This window comes from Salvelinus namaycush, chromosome 1 (assembly GCF_016432855.1).
Source record: "Salvelinus namaycush isolate Seneca chromosome 1, SaNama_1.0, whole genome shotgun sequence".
NCBI lineage: Eukaryota > Metazoa > Chordata > Actinopteri > Salmoniformes > Salmonidae > Salvelinus > Salvelinus namaycush.
The window spans coordinates 62,317,580-62,337,405 of NC_052307.1; the positions used below are offsets into that span (position 1 = coordinate 62,317,580).

Here is a 19,826-nt window from a genome sequence, read left to right on the forward strand (position 1 = left end):
TAACATTCAATAGTAATTGACAGCAAAAAAGTGCCTTGACAAAAGGCCAAATTGTGACAAAGGGCAAAACTTGAATTACTGCATACACCAGCAGTGAATTCAGCAGGCAGACTGAATTACAGACAGTGGATAACAGGGTACACTTGGGCCTCTCACAAGGAGGGGCAATTTCACTCCTTGTGCATTCTTACTCTCTATCTGTATGTATGTCAGTTCAGTCTGCCCATCCATCCGTTCGTCCTCTCTATATCTCTCTCTCTGTGGGTGCAGACACTTAGCCAGTTTCGCTAGTCTCCAGGCAACAGCTGTGGTTTTGATGTCTAAATGTTTGTGCACTAAATTTCTCTTTAATTCAATTCCATAATGCAGTGTTTGAAGATATGGATCAATGCCTGCTGCCTTTGATGGTCATCCTGGTAGTCAGAGGCATGTCAATGTACCAATCCTGCACTACAGAGAACAACAAGGACCCCATCACATGATGCAGCCAATGTGGCCATGCAGATCCTTTCATTGTTGTCTCATCATAGAGGACTATGTGCTATTTCTGAATCACATCACATGAAGGATAAGTGTGCAATCATGTGGAGAACATTTTCTACTTTGAGTACAACTCCTAAGGTACTGGAAGACCATTATACAGTAAGCATGAATCCTACCAACCCTACCCTGCATTGAGAAGAACAGACCAGGCACTATCTTTATTCACATATCTTATCTCTTCATAATTACACTCTCTGCCAGATCAATACAAATAGCAAGGGAGAGAGTGGATGAGTTAATCAATTGTCTGTTTTGTAGTAACCTGACACAATGTGAATAGAATGAAGAACAGCTACAGATAGGTTTGTCTTGGAATTTGATTACCCCCCACAAAGGATATGAACTTCTTGAAGAGGTAACTGGTAATCATTAAATAAGACACATAAGTCCTAATCAACACATTATTCATTGAAATAGTGTTTTTCTTTCACAGGATTGCATGTAAAACAGATATAGTTGAAGTCGGAAGTTTACATACATCTTAGCCAAATACATTTAAACTCAGTTTTTCACAATTCCTGACATTTAATCCTAGTAAAAATGCCCTGTCTTAGGTCAGTTACGATCACCACTTTATTTTAAGAATGTGAAATGTCAGAATAATAGTAGAGATAATGATTTATTTCAGCTTTTATTTCTTTCATCGTATACACTCAATTAGTATTTGGTAGCATTGCCTTGAAATTGTTTAACTTAGGTCAAACATTTCAGGTAGCCTTCCACAAGCTTCCCACAATAAGTTGGGTGAATTTTGGCCCATTCCTCCTGACAGAGCTGGTGTAACTGAGTCAGGTTTGTAGGCCTCTTTGCTCGCATACGCTTTTTCAGTTCTGCCCACACATTTTCTATAGGATTGAGGTCAGGGCTTTGTGATGGCCACGCCAATACCTTGACTTTGTTGTTCTTAAGCCATTTTGCCACAACTTTGGAAGTATGCTTGGGGTCATTGTCCATTTGGAAGACCCATTTGCGACAAAGCTTTAACTTCCTGACTGATGTCTTGAGATGTTGCGTCAATATATCCACATAAATTTCCCTTCCTCATGATGCCATCTATTTTGTGAAGTGCACCAGTCCCTCCTGCAGCAAAGTACCCCCACAACATGATGCTGCCACCCGTGCTTCACGGTTGGGATGGTGTTCTTCGGCTTGCAAGCATCCCCCTTTTTCCTCCAAACATAACAATGGTCATTATGGCCAAACAGTTCTATTTGTGTTTCATCAGACCAGAGGACAATTCTCCAAAAAGTACAATCTTTGTCCCCATGTGCAGTTGAAAACCGTAGTCTGGCTTTTTTATGGCGGTTTTGAAGCAGTGGCTTCTTACTTGCTGAGCGGCCTTTCAGGTTATGTCGATATAGGACTCGTTTTAGTGTGGATACAGATACTTTTGTACCCGTTTCCTCCAGCATCTTCACAAGGTCCTTTGCTGTTGTTTTGGGATTGATTTGCACTTTTCCCACCCAAGTATGTTCATCTCTAGGAGACAGAACGCGTCTCCTTCCTGAGCGGTATGACAGCTGCGTGGTCCCATGGTGTTTATACTTGCGTACTATTGTTTGTACAGATGAACATGGTACCTACAGGCGTTTGGAAATTGCTCCCAAGGATGAACCAGACTTGTGGAGGTCTACAATTTTTTTCTATGGTCTTGGCTGATTTCTTTTGATTTTCCCATGATGTCAAGCAAAGAGGCACTGCGTTTGAAGGTAGACCTTGAAATACATCCACAGGAACACCTCCAATTGACTCAAATGATGTCAATTAGCCTATCAGAAGCTTCTAAAGCCAGGACATCATTTTTTATAATTTCCCAAGCTGTTTAAAGGCACAGTCAACATAGTGTATGTAACTTCTGACCCACTGGAATTGTGATACAGTGAATTATAAGTGAAATAATCTGTCTGTAAACAATTGTTGGAAAAATTACTTGTGTCATGCACAAAGTACATGTACTAACCGACTTGCCAAAACTATAGTTTGTTAACAAGAAATTTGTGGAGTGGTTGAAAAACGACTTTTAATGACTCCAACCTAACTTCCGACTTCAACTGTAGATTAATCTAAACCGAGCAGGACTTTCCATCTACAAACTTCACTGTCTATTCAGCAGAAGGTATCTGCCAGTAAACCACGGCCATTAGAGAGAGATTATGGCATAACCGATTTCTAAAATGTGATTAAAACCAGATGGGAGTGCAGATTGTATGAGGCAGAGGGTTTTACAGTATCACACAAAAGCATGTTTTTAAAGCAGTTTCATGTCCTGCCATCTAGAAATCACTTTAGTGCTGCACATCTCTTAAGCAAATTAAGAATCTCTCCCTTTAGAATTTTTTTAAGCAACAAACAGGAATGATGTGTCTCTAAAAGTGATATGTATTGCTGTCTATCTGCTAATCCCTTGACCTGATTTAATTACAGAAAATCTCAAAACTCTTACCAAACATAAATCAATATTTTCAATCTATTGTTGAAATGTGTTTGAAGAATCATGGAAAGGAAAAAACTGATTGCACACAGGGAAAATGGCTAAGCAATCTTCAGCAAGAAATTTAACAAACCATCCATACAAAAGGAGTACAAGGCAAAGCCTTTACACCCATATGCTACATAGAAAATAGGAGCTTTCAAGTAACTTCAATGAAGGACCAATTCACTCTTTCAGATCAGAATCCGTGGTGCCAATCAATAGATGCCAACATAAAGTGCCAACCCTGTAATAACTATGAACCACTTATCAGTAGTATTACTCACTTCTTGCCTCACCTTTGTGTGTGCGTCTGTCTTCTCAGCATAAGAACAGCTCTTATACTACCGAGGCAAGAGAGTATCATGTCTGTTAGTCATGCGTAGAGGCTTATTTGATATAATGAATGGAGGGAGGGATGTAGAAGATGCGATGGGAGGGTAATTACTTTAATGGCTGCAAAGGCTCCTGTTCAAAACACCTTTGCGCACAATGGTTGATTATGGATGGTCATTTCAGCTTTCTGATGAAAACGCAGAGCTCTTAGTCCCTGGGCTTGACTGATAATAGCATGACCAGAAATGTGTCAGAACAATGAAGTACTGAAATACATTGTCACATTCTCCCCTGAAGGTCCAAGCCTTCAGTTATGAGCTTCAATTCATGGAAATAGTGGTATTTGTTAAACGCACCACAAAAAGCTAGATGAAGACAACAGAGGGTCAGAGGTTATACAGTATGATGTATAGAAAGATAGCAACTCAGTTACAAGAGAAATGACCAAGAGTAAAAACAGAAATATCAAGAAAACAAAGAACTGAGCTATGAGTATTTTCTACTTTATTCGAAGACTCAAATAAGGTAACTCACTCATTTCTTCTCTCACTCATTTCTGTGCTGAATTAAATCAGTTGACATGACACACTAAAAGCATCTTAACTAATCTTAAGTGTCTGTAAATTGAAAGAAGTGAATTTCAACTCCCAAAAAGAAGCAATTAAATAAAAGAAACATGCTACATAGATCAAATCAGGCACAAAGAAATTCCACTGAAACTTCTATTGTACCCTTGTCATGCATTATGTGCTGTGCTCAGTAGTGTTGTTACTCAAAGGAAAAATGTGACCTTCCTATTCGCAGCCAAGCACTTAGCAAAGCCACTCCGTCAGTGTGTGGTTAGCAAATTCATTCATGAATTGCATGTAGAGCACCTCTACTTCTTGGGAATACTGTAAGCTAAGTTCTCGTTGTAAAGCAGCCACTTCCGCCAACATCCACAGTCCCATACAGTATTATTTGTTTATGAAACGGTACAATGTCAGGTGTAATAACAGTTGGGTAAAGTCAATATATGTTAAAACCACCAAATCCTGATGCTATTTAAAAAAATGTATTTAACTAGGCAAGTCAGTTAAGAACAAATTCTTATTTACAATGGCGGCCTACACCGGCCAAACCTGGACGACGCTGGGCCAATTGCGCGCCGCCCTATTGGACTCCCAATCACAGCTGGTTGTGATACAGCTTGGATTCGAACCAGGGTGTCTGTAGTGACGCCTCTAGCACTGAGATGCAGTGCCTTAGACCGCTGCGCCACATTTTCTTGTGCTCTTCTATATTTCAATTGATGATATAGCATATTAACAATACAGAGCATACACGTTTTCATGGGAAGGAATGCCACAAGTTTGCTACAGCACAAGGCTCATAATCAAACCTACACTCAGACCACAACATAGAAAGAAATTATTACGACCTTCAAATTAAAGTACACAACGGAATCAATTTTGGTCAAACTCCCACACTACATTCTCAGCACTACTAGCTAGGTCTGTTGAATATAGTGTATGTTTTATCGTTTGAATTCATACTCCGCTCTTGACATAAAAAAAGAAAGAAACTGGCACTCTGTACTGGGGTCTTGCTGTTCTGTAGTTTTAGTAAACACTGCTCTGGAACATTACTTTGCAAACCTTTTTTTATGAATAGATTATAAACAAATAGTCAAAATTAGCCATACATCATGCTTTGGATAAGTACAAAATATTTTTAAGACTAACAGCTTCATATAATTTATCTAAAATACTATCTTTGGTAAATGATGAGCCAAAATGTCACTAAAGGTAGACTATTTTTAAAGCACAATGACCAGTATTAAAATATATCATATTAGACCTAAACCAAACAAAGGTAAAGATATGCAGCGTGACAGTATATAAATGAATAGTGCGTACTCTATGTGGTCCCACTGCTTTAAGCACAACAATCAAAAACATTCTGAGCCAATTCAAAACTTCTGACTTCTTTCAAAAGATGGAAGTAAATACTTTGATAAGCACAAACCCAGCTGTCATACATTCCATACATCAATATTCTGATCCTCCATGTAGTTGCAAGTGAATCCAAGTAGACTTCAAACGGTGTCGGCCCGGAATGACATGGGCAAGAACAATTCAACATGGCAATGACTCAACAATACGACGGCATAATCAATAATTCATTAAGTTAACCTTCAATAATACTGAAATATATCTGTCTTTTCATATCCAAATACTTTACAACATACTGTGCTGTACTGGTGTTTTAGTGAGCCTTCAGCAGGACACAGCTAACACAGGTGTGCTCTCCCTATTAGATGGATCGTGTTTGCCCTGAAATATAGATCTAAACAGGGCATTTGCTTGATAGATACGTCGATATAACTGAATGAACGGTGAAGTTCCCATCTTTATTCCACATTTCTGTATTTGGTGAAGAGGTTGTAGAGCACCCTCAGAGTAGACTTCAGGTCACAGTTCACAATATCTGCCAAAAGATCATAAAAACCAAAGTCAGACTTTAGTCTGGGAAACATTTACAAGAAAATAATCTAAAATGACCCAGGTTCAGAGCTACGATTTACATGCTATATGTTACCTTCTTCAAACATTGCCTGTAATTGGAACCAGCTCCTGTTGCTAGCTACTGTATACTTAAGACACAACACCTATAAGATCAGCATTAGCCCATTACATCCAGTGAGGCAAAACTGGCCTCTTTCATCTACACTATGAGAAAAGATGCATTATAAAAACAGATGCTTCCATGAAGCTGTTTTGATTGCAGTGTGCTTTCAGTAGGCCTATTGCTATAATTTGGCATGCAACCACCTTTAAATCAAAGCTAAAGGGGAACACTTAATGTTACAGCCCAATGCAGTCATGTGCCACTCACTGGTGCTTGGCCGTACCATTAAAACTATTACAGGCCTCAGTTCAATTAACACAACGGTCACATAGTAATACCCAGGGGAAAAAGTCATCCCACATCAAATAGGGCGGCAGGTAGCCTAGCGGTTAAAAGCGTTGGGCCAGTAACTGAAAGGTTGCTGGTTCGATTCCCCAAGCAGACCGACTAGGTGAAAATTCTGTTGATTTGCGCTTGAGCAAAGTAGTGCCTATAATTCGCTTTGGATAAGAGTGTCTGCTTGAATGACTAAAATGGAAATATTTCTCTCGGTTGTTATGATTAGAAGGCATGTTCTGATTATATATAGAGTGTTGAGTGAATACTGCCCTAAGGGAAAAATATTGCCCTTTTTTTTAATATCCCGTAAGACAAAATGTTGAAAATCTGCTGTCATATATCTTTCTTTCAGAAACAATGTATGTGTACAGAATGAAGTCACCCACCCTCTGCTCGTGGCTTGGGTTTCTCCAGGCCGCCATCTTGCATCAGTTCAAAGGAGAAAGCCACATTGTGCACCTATATGGGAAAAGAGATCCAGCATGAGCCATGCCAGGCCATCAAGCTCACTGTAAACTATTTGTAAGAGATGAAAATTAGTCCGATTTACAATGTAGCCTACCTTTTGGTCAAAATGCTCTGGCGTTAGGAAGAAGTTGAAGAGAGGAACAAAGTAGCCCTCAAGCAGTCCCATCAGTAACACCAGGTACACACCATCAGCAAACTGCATGACAGGTAGAAAAACATACTAATAATGACCATGTTCATAAGCCTGTATATTAAAAGGGAAACAAAGTAATCTCACCTGTGTGTCCAATTCAGACACCTCCAGGTTCAACTTGTTCAAGTGCTTGTTCACAAAGGTGATCAGAGTCTGCAAGAAGGGCAGGTATTCAGTCAATTTAAATGTTACACAAACAATGAATACCTTCGATTTTTAGAATTAGGATGGAGACTTGCCTTTTTCACCACATTCAGCTTGTCTGGTGCATGGTCAAACAAGGTGTCAAACGCATCTCGCTCTGAAATTGAATAGAGGTTAAATGATTACAATAACAGAATGTTCATTTTAGTAACACAAAAGTAATACAATAGTAATAATGTAAGGGCTAATTAACTAAAATGAATGCATGGTAATATGACACATTTTGAAAATGCTTACCATGTCTTCCTGATAGAGCCCTGCAAGAGAAGAGAACAAAGTATTTCAGCACTGGTATCGTACTGTGTAATCACAGCACTGGAGAAAGACATTAGACAAAACAGACAAGTTCAAATGAGAAGAAAAAATTAACTAGGACTTTATTTAAACTGGAAAAAATATTAACTGAATGCAGATGGTCTAATCAAGAAGGCCAGGCGGAAAGACAAACAAAGAGATTTGCGTTGTGGTTCTATCTCAGGAGCGGTCGGTCCGATCAAACGCTGTGTGGTGGGCCTGCCTGGTGGACATGTGCCCGGGAGGCAGTGGCTTGTCTTCACGGTCCAATCTCCCCCGGCAGAGACATGCTTCAGCAGCTGCTGCCCCTCGCAGGACAACAGCCCAGGGCCCCCTCCCTCTTATCTCCAGAGCTGATTTGCACCCGTTGGACCACTATTAATCAGATGCAGCTCCATAAAGCGGTGGTGTGGCTGGCAGGAGCAGAACCCCCGAACCCCCCTCCCCTCACTAAATCTGCCCATCAGCATGGGGCTCCAACTGTCCATATCAACCCCCCAAGGAGTTGGCGTGTCCGCATTGTCTTTCCGCTTTAACGCGAGACCGGGAGAAGCCGTTCCATTCCCCTCATCAGTCCCTCAATTGTTCCAACTGCTTCAATGCCCAGCGGACTCATTTGCTGACTAATTTGTAAACAGATATTTACAGACATGTGATTCGCCCTATAATCACCTTGTTTTGAATGACCTTTCCAAGGCAAAGTACATGATTGTGTTCGGTTCTCGTCCCTCATACTTATACCTCCATTAACTTCGAATATGGAAAGCAAATGATACAATTAACATAATCTTCACTGACAAGTTTCTAAGGCCTTCTTTCCTTCAACATTGGCCTTCATTTTCTTGGCTGCCTCTGTAAACAATTTTCCAACATTTTCTCTTCATACCCTGAGAGTCTGATAAAGGCCTTGTGGAAGACAGGACAAGTTGGGTAGTTTCATCCAGACATCTGTACATAGTTAGTTAAAAAGGATGACAGTGAAGACATACTCCGTGTTCCCTGTGATCTCTTCCTGAACCTGGCGAGACTGCAGGATCCCCTCCCGTTTCTGTAGGGAAAAACAGACAATTATGACATTTGACAAAAATGTCACTTTTTTTCAGGGTTTCCCTTTTCATAGTACAAAATGTATCAGGAAAGGACTATACCTGTACAACCACAACTTGAATGGACACATGATCAGGTAGGCGGATGGGGGCGCGGCAGTGCTGAGACAGCGCCACCAATAAATGGAGAATGGCCACGATGCTTTTAGCATGGACAGCTAGGGGAGAACATAGGAAAGGAAAGAGGGAGGGAATGAGAGGAATGTTATAGTACATCCACTGGGCATTGTCATTAAACAGATGATGCGCACGCTGGCGCACTGGAGCAGGGTTTAGATAAGAAATGCTATTTTTTCACAATTATCAAGATAGGCGACTCGCAGCTTTCACAATGCCAAGTTGAAGGTTAAACAAAGGTCAAAAACAAAACGATGATCTCAGTGTCAGGTACAAACTGAACTTGTGTCTTTGGGGTAGAAGTAATGTGCCTTTGTTAGAAAACTGTAACAACCCATTCCATTCTTGTTGTCTGTCGTGTCAAAGCGATTCATGTGACTCATACGAGCTGCAAATGACAGCTTCTTGAAAGATGGAATTCCAAAACACATGTCAAATATGATAATTTACCACAAAAATATTACATTTACTATTTAGAGAACCTGTATGGGAGGATATGAGTGAAAAACAAAGGGATTAGCTGTCCTTTGATCACAGTCAGAAACAATCCTATTGATTTCCTCGAGTGCTTTTAGATAATCTACAAAGGATAAAAAGACAATTCAAATGCAATTTAAGAGAATTAGAAGGTTGCAATACACCAAAGAATAATAAACCAATGGGGGGAAAAAACATGGCTTCAGCATATTCTTAAAAAATAAACATGGCAAAAAACCTAATTTAAAAAGGACGCTTTTTCGTTGACCTGCTGAGTACCGTGACCTCCCACCACTTGAGACAGGGATTACTTCTATGGTCATAATGTCAGAGGGTCAGCAGGGTGCAGATTAGTCCAATGTGAACTTTCTCTGTGCCTCTCTGTCACCCAACAAAATGACCAAACAAGCAGGGTAAAAAAATAACGACCTTATTACATGACCTTTTACACACACCATTGGCATAATAATAATTTTGATCAACACATTCCAAAAAACCATTAACAAATTAATAGAATACCAGGGATTCGAATGAAACAGCGCTCTGTGAAACATGTCACCTACAGTCAATGGTCCATTTGATGTTTCTGATTGAGACCTTCAGAGTGTCGTTGATCTTCTCCAGAACTGTCTGCAGCTTCTGCTTCTGGGCTATCTCAGACTGGGTCACCTCAGCCACATTCAGCCTCTCACCCTCCAGCTTCTCTGTAACACAAAAATAAAGAAATATGTTTTATTGTCACATACAACGAGAACACAGGGAGGACCATCAAATCCAATTGGAATCAGACAAATACCAGAGGATAATGTGCTGCATTGCAAGCATAGAAGGGACGTTTTGGAGGGAATGAAATAATTTACCAAATAGTTTCTGCAGAACCTGCCCATCGTAGAGGTCCTCAGCCAGGTCTTTGACAATGATTCTCTCCCCCACCAGCACATCATTGATCCAGTCTATGAGTACCTGCATACAAAATATTATATGGAATTTAACAGGCACATACAAATTGTACATTCATAAGGCACACAATATTGCTTTCCAATGCTTTGATTGTGACATACGGCAGTCATTTTATATCTCACACCTTCATCAGTTCTTGCAGTTTGGGGTCATTCCTGGAGTTAGGGTCAACCATGGTGCGGACCTCATTCTCCTCTAGAACCACACACACACACATACACACACACACGCTTAGAATATAGACAATGAGAAAGAGCACGAGAGTTTGCTGACGACACAACGATGAAGATGGCCTATAGGGAGGAGGTCAGAGAACTGGCAGTGTGGTGCCAGGACAGCAACCTCTCCCTCAATGTGAGCAAGACAAAGGAGCTGATCGTGGACTACAGGAAAAGGCGGGCCAAACAGGCCCCCATTAACATCAACAGGTCTGTAGTGGAGCGGGTCGAGAGTTAAGTTCCTTGGTGTTCACATTACCAACGATCTATCATGGTCCAAGCACACCAAGACAGTCGTGAAGAAGACACAACAAAACCTTTTCCCCCTCAGGAGACTGAAAACATTTGGCACGGGTCCCCAGATCCTCAAAAGGTTCTACAGCTACACCATCGAGAGCATCCCGACCGGTTGCATCACCACCTGGTATGGCAACTGCTCGGCATCTGATCGTAAGGCGCTACAGAGGGTGGTGCGTATGGCCCAGTACATTACTGGGGCCAAGCTTCCTGCCATCCAGGACCTATATAATAGGCGGTGTCAGAGGAAAGCCCATAAAATTGTCAGAGACTCCAGTCACCCAAATCAGACTGTTTTCTCTGCTACCGCACGGCAAGCGGTACCGGAGCGCCAAGTCTAGGACCAAACGCCTCCTTAACAGCTTCTACCCTCAAGCCATAAGACTGCTGTAAAAATTACCTCAACTAACCTGTACCCCCGCACACTGACTCGGTACCGGTACTTCCTGTAAATAGCCTCGTTATTGTTATGTTATTGGGTTACTTCTTATTTTTTACTTGAGTTTATTTGGTAAATATTTTCTTAACTCTTCTTGAACTGCAATGGTGGTTAAGGGCTTGTAAGTAAGCATTTCATGGTAAGGTCTACACTTGTTGTATTCGGCGCATGTGACAAATACAATTTGATTTGATTTGAGAGAGCGAGAAAGCGAGAGCATGTGTGTGTGTGTGTGTCTGTGTGTGTGGGCATGCGATACACTGCAGGAGTGAAGATGGAGGCCTTACCCAGCATGGTGTCCTCTGGGTCCAGCTCAAAGGGGATGGGGCTGAGTGGCAGGTTGATGGCATTCATGCCCTCCTCCTGGAGCTCAGACACTGCAAAAGCAGAGAAGCAGAGACCTTTAGTGGCCTGACTCAATGTGTGACAGGCTAATTATTATACAACTGTGCTGAGACCTCCATTGAGTTAATAGGCACAAAAAATGTGTCCAGCAGAGAAAATCAGAGGGCAAGTCAAATAACATCAGCAACACACAACATTGGCCCTCATCATCCCAGCAGTAAAGCTCACATGTACACAAATAACAGAGAGAGTGAGTCTTTCCTCCACTCACCTAAGGTTGTCCTCTACACTCATTCCACCCAATTTAGGGCTCTTTTCTTCAGGTTAAGCTGTGCTCTTCATGCCAGGTTGTCAGTATTATGGCACATTGGTCTTACCGGGAAGAGTTGGCTCACAACGCATGTCTCTAATTATAACCGGTTATCTTTGGTCACGTTCGGGTTAGCCAGGAGAGAAAGAGCTCAGTCTAGCTTTGATCAATAAGATGAAGCGCCTCATTGTAGCCAGTGATAATACTACATGGGGAGATTCCCAGAATGAGCCAATCACACTATTACCGTAAATTGGAGGAGATGTAAGAGAGTGTATGTCTATTAACTAAGCATTCATGGTCAGTTGCTCTGATAGCTCAGACCAAGCTGATAGCCATTACCTCTTTGAAAAAAAGCTTTCTCTCTGAGACACATCGCCCCACACAGGACAAGGCCATCCTCTCCATCCAGTTGCTAGGCGTTCATAGATCTAGGCTCGGTCTCACGCTGCTATCCTGAGCATCCGCCTCCTTCCCTGATCATTTCACTTACCTCGCCTGGCGTCGTGCAAATTGGCACATGTGGGGAATTCACACAGGTGATGTGACAACCTGACCACTCTGTCTGGCCATGGTGCCAGCACTGCTAGTTCCTGTCTGGACCAGTTGATATGTCAGTAAGATCACTATAGCACTGATGCAGAGCTGCATAACATAACGTGATAAAGGCCTGCAGAACAAACTACGATAGTTTTTTTTTCAGTTTCCTCCCAAACAGAGAAAGCGCCCCCTGGAGATGTCAACATCCTGTTAGTAATCAACACCAAGATCTCCCTCTGCTGTTCAGGCCTAACCCACAGAGACACCTTCCTCCTTCCTCACACTAAAAGAGCTGCATCCATTTGGTTCTTCAACAAATTGTTTAACCAATGCAAAAGCATCATCTGGATAATGTAAACCTCTCTGTCTGTCTCCGTCTTTCTGATCTGAAAGGACTGCTCCTCAGTTCACAGGCAGACACAACATGGTTTACAATAACGCTCTTATAATTGAAATACTGCATGTTGCTGTCATGGCAGTGGAGAGGCCCTCAATGGAACAGACCCCTACGGGACCAGGTTTGACAGTATTTGTTCAGTATTTTGGTGAATGGGGCTCAGCTGCACACTCACTTTCACATGCCCCTCAGGAGTATATATATCGGGCATGTCTGTATCAAAAGATACGCTTCAAATGTAATTCATGAAAATGGGTCAAAGTGTCTTCCAAGAAACAATATAAACAATAATAGTACTTCAGACATTTAATCATACTTGATGCTTGCTCATTTACCAAAAATATTAACGAAAACTCAAGTGCTTGTCTAATTAATACTTAATTGAAGGTATGATTTCAATAAATGTGAAACTATGAAAGCCTTGGCAGCCTCTGGTCTGAACTCAGGCAGTGGTTGTGCTGGAGAGAGCATGTGACTTTCTCATTCCTTGGTGAACACATCTGTGATGGAATATCAGCAGCCTCTTATCCTTACAAGGCAGTAGCTCAGCCATGTGTACTGTAAACATAGACACACACAGCCTTCTTCTGCTATGGCTTGGACAAACACAATGTAATACAACTCAAATAGATCCCGTCCCCCTCACCAAAAACAAAATCATCCAAATTATTATCACAGTTATTTGATGATAGATTCAGACATCAAACATGAAGAGGGCCTTTCAATCACCATCCCCGTTGACGTATAACAAAATTATGTCATGGAAATAGACACACCTCAGCAATTACTAGTGGGCCTAAACTATTGCCGCGTTCAAAACAACCGTGAACTTAGAAATCTCCGACTTCACTCTTCAGTGTGTTCAAGACAACTGGGAACTCAGGGGAAAAAACGAGCTCCGACTGAGAATGTTTTTTTTTTTCATCCACCTCAGAATTCAAAGTTGGCAACTCGGGCATCTTTCTAGAGCCCCGACTTTCCGACATGAAGATCACATACGTCATGATTTGACCTAGTTCCCAATTGTCTTGAAAGCACCATATAGCAACGTTTCTTAACTTGTTTTCAGGCAAAACTGTCATTAATCTATTCAACAAAATGATTAATTCTGAAGAAAAAAACGATGAAATGTGGCTATTTATAGCATATAGCCTAATGTAGCTTACTGTTCAACAAGAATCGTATTTTATTTCTATTTTTTTTAGCTTTCGTGATGTCAACCTTTTTATGTAGATGCCTTAATATTAATCAAAATATAGCCTAATGAACGAACCTTCTTTTGCCTTTTTTCTTCTGGCCAAAGTTCCCCCAAGTTTTCCGAGGAAAGAGTCATCTTTTTTTCTTGAAGGTGGTGATTTTGGAGTCGGAGATTTGGGAGAAGAAGGTGATTTCTGTGGCGAAGAAGCCATTTCCAGTTTATTACTGGATATTCAAGCTATTGAGACTGTTGTAGCCTATCATAGAAACACAACTTTCTGCTTGTCAAAGTTTACGGAATAGACAACGACGGAACCGGAATTCCAAGTATTTGCGCAGCCATCCGACTTCTCCCTGTTATTTGATTCCCGTACACATCCCGTTCCCACCCACTTTTTATGGATATGGAAAAAATAAGGTAGCCAGCCTATGTCCTTCTATGAGGAATAACGGTATAGTGAAGCATGAGCATATAAAAGAATCAGAGGGTTTTCGATTCTATTCATAGGAAAATTAAGTCCAGCGAAATTATCAAACGTATTTTTCCGCTATCCAGATTTATTTACTTTCAGCAATATAATTATCCATCCGTTTTCTTTTACTTTTGCTAAACATGAGTTTCCATGGGGCTAGAACAAGGCCAATATAGGAAATATCACCAATGCACACAATGCACAGCACACTTGTTCTGCAGTCCTAACATGGAGTGTAACAAACTTGTTCAAGGAACCCCCCTCCTTAGTGGGGGAGAATGGGTAAGACAAGGGAGAGGACTCAATCAGTGTTCAGCCAGATCAATACATGATTGCTTATTTACCTCGTTCTGCTAATGATCTGGTGAACTTGGTCTAGCTAGCACAGCTGACCAGGCAAGTGGGAGCTGTTAGCAAAGCAATGACATTCAAGCCTCTACTTGACAACACAGGCCTACACATTTATGCCACATTATTTACCTCCAACATCTTGGGATGTAATCAAATATGCAGATGATAATAAATACATTTTTTGTGTGTTGTTTTTACATTAATAGTAACATACTCTTGCTGTCTAGTTTTATGAAAAACTTTGGGTTAACAAAAGACCTATTGTGCAGCCAGTGCAGCCCTTTTGCCCTCTCTTTTGATACAATTATGTGAACAAAGCCATGTAAACAAAATGCACAATGGCCCTGGCCTTGCCCTGGGCTGTCATTAGAGGAGACATTTCCCATGCAGTACTGTTGGACTATCTGTGGCATGGCCCTGGTGCAGACAGTGAGGAGCCCCTCTGGTCAGGACGTCTGGGGCCACTTCACCCAAGAGCTCTAACATTGAGTTTGACCCATCTGACCAAGCTTACAAATGCATTTCTCACTAGACTGACGTTCTGTTATTTGACAAGAGATGGACAGATATGCTCATAGAAGCTTGTTTTAAGGCAGGCTTTAAGAATTACATAATCAAATTGACTCATATTAGCACTCAACTGATATGACTAAGAGCATGCTTACCAACTTATAGATTTTTCTTCTGCCATCAGGAGTCATACAGCAAAAGGAATAGAGTCCTACATACAGTATTTCTCCTGAAACATGGTTTATAATTAACACATGTAGATATTACTCTTCTGAGATACATTTACTGTAACAATGTGGTTTTTTTGCCGATGGGAACATTTGTCTTGTTTCATTTAAGGGAATGATTTGGAAAGTGCTAAGAAAATGAAATTGTGAATTTTATTTATCCTCTCCACAGCGTTCTATTTTCATTGCCGCTCACAGCTTCTGTAATTTCATAGCAATTTCAGCCTCAGATTGCTATTCTTTTTTAATGCTAATCATTGTTATTATATAACCTGTGTGAACGACAGTTTTTTTCCATTTAAGATAAGGGCATTTACATGAAAATATGAAATAAGGGCATTTACATGAAAATATGAAATGCTCTCAGGGTCAATCCACAGTCACATTGCAGTCCACGGGGATGAGCAGAGAGGACAGGCAGATACAACAACGAACAGTGACCTCTGCAGTGGATTCCATTTTACACCAGCATTCTACCAATGCCCCTTGCTGTGCCATACTCAGTTCTGTGAAAGACAGTGAGGGGTAAGAGCAGGGCCCCTTCACATATGTTTTGCATGACAGAAACCTCATATCGGTCTTTGCTCTGCTGTTAAAGATACGTTTCTGAAATCACATTCAACATGTCCCTGCAGCTTCTGTTGTGTTGATCACATGCAGAGGTGGGAATGTAACTCTTTAGACTAGATACAATTAATGAGAGAGATCTGTGATAGGGCTTGTGTGATTATTTGTCAGTGCATGTGTTCCCCCATGGCCGTGTCAGCTCTGTTAGATTTTTCCCTGTGCTGGAGGATCCTGCTGTGGTGTGAGGCATGAGGAGCACGTTAAAGAGGAGTGGGAGCGCTGAGCCCACAGCCCTCCTCCTTACACCTCCACATCCCCTCGACCTCAGCATCCGGCCTCCTCTGTGCCTCCTAAACTCCCCGCTGTGGTCATCTCCACAGACACAAAGAATAACAAAGAACACAACTCTAAAACGCTCCCTTTCCTCTCACTGGAGTCCCACCTCTCTGTCCACCATCCAGGGCCATGCACCCTGTCACCCTACACCATGAATTACTCATCTGAACCCTTAGGTCATGAGTGCGGCTATCAGGTGGACTCCCAGAACACGCTGATCATAACGTACTGAATTAACAACATGCATTTTGACTGATGCACTGCTGTTATTTCAGAACAGTGACCAGGTTAAGGACTGTCAAGTTCACAGGCAGAGGGCTCCTCAGATGCAGCGGTGACACACACGAACACATGTGCACACATCAAAACAGACTTGAGTTATCACTGTGATACTTGACTTGCCCTCCATAACTGGTCTCAATTAACCCCAGCTCTCACCAATTCCATCTCCAGGCATTAAATGCTGTGTCCGTGACAGACAAGTAATCCAATGCCAAAGAGATCATCTGTGCAGTTTGGTTGGGCTAAATGCTTTTAAACTGCATCTCTGTTCTCTTCAATTACGTAAGCAAGGAGTGTGTGCCGAGTCTAAATGACTTTGCATGATTTGTTCTCAGCTGGTAATTTAATTTAATATCACTAGTCAGTTAATAGGCAGATAACCCTTAGGTACTGTATTATATAGCATCTGGTACCTCCACTTGCCCAGGCATCTGTTCCATGTTAAATAACTGACGTCAAGAGCTGTGGTTATACAAAATGTATGAAACAAATTAATAGAAGTGGTTATCACAACTGATAACTAGCTATTCAGCAAGTTCCTAAAATAGAAACAGAACTTTTTAATTTCCTTCAACTGATAGATTTCATTAGAATCTGTGTCAGTATTGGTCACATGTTGGATCTGACAGGTTGGCACATGGTCACATTGTTTGTCAGACTGAGATGTAACTGATGGTCATGGTATTCAGAGCACCTTAACCTTTCCATTGGGAAGATAATGCAGTCTGTCCTGTAAAACTTGGCCTGTTTGTCACCAAGCTGCCTTATCTTACAATAGAGAGGTGAGCCATATAATGGGAGCCAAACACTGGGGATCAAACAGACCCTCCCTTGAGCAATACGATTATTCAGGCAAGATTTCATCCTGTTGTAAATTACATTAAGCATGGATGGTGCAGCCAGTGTGGTCTGATAGGAGAGATATCAAATCAGCCACCATGCATATTGTGATACCAACATAAACCTGCCTGAAGCTGATGGTTTAACTGGTTCAGTGAGCTGAACAAGTGAGAAAGTTGGAGAGAGAAAGAGAAAGAAAGTGTTCCGATTCTATTGGTATGCTGTAGGCCTTGGTTCTTTTAAACATGTTTATGCTGGCCAATGCCTGAACCCACATATTAGACAATTACATAGAGGCATTTCTGGGTCATTTCCATGATCTCTTGATATGAGCCTCTTTCTAAACAACAGTGCTTTCTAGTGGTTACCTGTTCCAATGACATGTTAGAGGACATGAAATAGAATCAGTAGGATAGAATCATTCAATTACACTGTTATGAGCTGTAGTAGATGGTAGTTGCCAACCCGTAAATGACTCATAAGTGATCAGTTAATAACTTAGATAACCTCATTTGACCCATTTAGTTTATTTTCCCAGAGTTGAGATCACAATAGTTACTGTGTGAACTGGAGTCCAGAGGGTATTGCTATTACGTAGCAGAGCTGCACAGCAACAGGTGATGACAGAGGAGGAAGGAAGGGGCAAGAGGTACAACAGGAAAAGGAAAAGGTGGAGACAAGAGAGGAAGACCTTCACAGACAGAAAGGCAGACATGCAGTATAGTGGCAGAGGAGAGACAAAGTAGGGGAGAGTGAGAGACACAGGCAAACATACATACAGGCACTATATATTAATGTCTCATCACCCTCCCGCTCCTGGGACAGTGGCATAGATCAGGGATCAGGCTGAGGGGAAGGTGTGAGTCAGAGTAGAAAGTGGAGCCATATCACACTGTTATTGGAAACAGTGATTCCGCCAGTGGGTGGCATCAGAGACTCAAAGTTAGTCTCATCCAGGTCAGATAGGAAAAACAGTTCTCAGTCCCTTAACCAGCTGCATATTACTATAAGGCAGTGATTTACAAAGCACGGCTGCTGAATAGAAAATGCCATGTCAAGGCGGTCAACTCTAATTGACTGTCAAGAGAGTGTGCCACTTCAGTTGAGTGTAATTTCCCTTTGCAAGTAATTGTTCTGTAATTTCTGGAGACATTAAATAGCTCAAATGCCACTTAAAAAATTGTAGCTTCCCCCTGGATCCCGCTTGCATAAACAGTTTTTTTCATTTTTTACAAATCATTTATTATGTTCTGTCCTGTTGATCACTCAATTACTAAATAATGTCAGCTATGCACATTTACCCTTGACTTGATAGCTCCAATGGCTGAGGTAAAACGGTTGGCATTTCTCAATTGACAATCTCAAATCTATGCTAAGGGTTGAATGCTCTGAAGGCAGCAGATTATTAAAATAAAATATCTACTTTTATACAACACCAAAGAGACACATACATGTATGTGTCATGATTTATCTCACTGAATATATTGCTTTTACAAACCTCCATTATTATTTTGTCAAGAAACACGTGGCCTTCTGTAGACCTTTCAATGTTTTTAGGGGTCACATTTCCTCAGCTTCTCCCTGATCTCTGCTGTACTGGAGGAGGGAGTGAGGCATAACCTGCTGACCCCAGTAGCTTTGATTACATCACAGCACACACACCATTGGTCCGTCACACTGTGATGCAAAGTTTCTGAACAAAATGTCCAGGCCCATCCAGCCCCGGTCTAGCAGATGTGCCAGGTCAACAGTATGCTTAAAGTTGAAGTTTGGTTTAGAACATCTCCCTCTAATGTTTGTGTGAGAGGCTCTGAGGACTCAGGGAAACAGACATGTTTACAAGCAGCATCATCAGGGCTTGCAAAATTGTTGGCTGAAGGTTTTTTTTTGGTTTCCATGGTGATAGGTTGAAGGGACAAGTGAATGATACTAGAAAAAAGAGTGCTTCCATAGTATGTACCGCTGTTGTGATTACATTAAATCAAGCTTTCCCCTTAAAAGCAAAGCTAATGGAAGGTATTGGATACTGGTGATAATACAGCCAGGGACACATGCTTTGGCAGCTAGTATAATACATTGATTGTATGTTTCCTTTGAAATAATTGTATTCTTTATAAACAGTACACACAATAAAAAAAAACACTTCAAATTCTAAAGTAGATGCTTTAAAAAAAAAAGGTATTCTGGTGGTGTGGGGTGGCATGTAGCGTAGAGGTTAGAGCGTTGGGCCAGTAAGCGAAAGTCTCTGGTTCCTATACCCGAGCCGACAAGGTGAAAAGTCTGTCGAAGTGCCCTTGAGCAAGGCACTTAACCCTAATTTGCTCCAGGGGTGCTGTACTACTATGACTGACCGTGTAACACAACATATTTCATTGCACCT

At 41.4% G+C, this 19,826-nt stretch overlaps 1 protein-coding gene across 3 annotated transcripts; it reads right to left on the bottom strand.

Annotated features, from left to right (window-relative positions):
• Positions 1–4,512: 4,512 nt before the first annotated feature.
• On the bottom strand, positions 4,513–14,225 carry LOC120046773 (alpha-parvin). Of its 3 annotated transcripts, none has more exons than XM_038992284.1 (13): positions 13,937–14,225; positions 11,359–11,448; positions 10,242–10,312; positions 10,018–10,120; positions 9,721–9,861; positions 8,606–8,721; positions 8,447–8,505; positions 7,401–7,420; positions 7,199–7,260; positions 7,044–7,112; positions 6,861–6,962; positions 6,685–6,757; positions 4,513–5,818 (listed from the first exon to the last, which is right to left on the bottom strand). In XM_038992284.1, the coding sequence occupies exons 1-13, from the start codon at positions 14,070–14,072 to the stop codon at positions 5,742–5,744; spliced, it is 1,119 nt and encodes a 372-aa protein (XP_038848212.1). In that variant the 5' UTR covers positions 14,073–14,225; the 3' UTR covers positions 4,513–5,741. The 3 variants fall into 3 exon arrangements, with proteins under 3 accessions (XP_038848212.1, XP_038848203.1, XP_038848220.1); XM_038992275.1 differs by having other exon boundaries at positions 6,861–6,986; XM_038992292.1 differs by lacking the exon at positions 10,242–10,312 and having other exon boundaries at positions 6,861–6,986; positions 13,937–14,050.
• Between the last annotated feature and the right edge of the window lie 5,601 nt (positions 14,226–19,826).

Bases quoted from the DNA above. Each gene is read 5' to 3' on its own strand.
- LOC120046773 (XM_038992275.1), bottom strand. From the start codon at position 14,072: ATGGCTTCTTCGCCACAGAAATCACCTTCTTCTCCCAAATCTCCGACT. The intron at 9,862-10,017 runs GTAAATTATTTC...TTTGTGTTACAG, and splicing joins GGTTCTGCAGAAACTATTTG to AGAAGCTGGAGGGTGAGAGG. The intron at 6,987-7,043 runs GTGAGATTACTT...GGTCATTATTAG, and splicing joins TGTCTGAATTGGACACACAG to TATGTTTTTCTACCTGTCAT.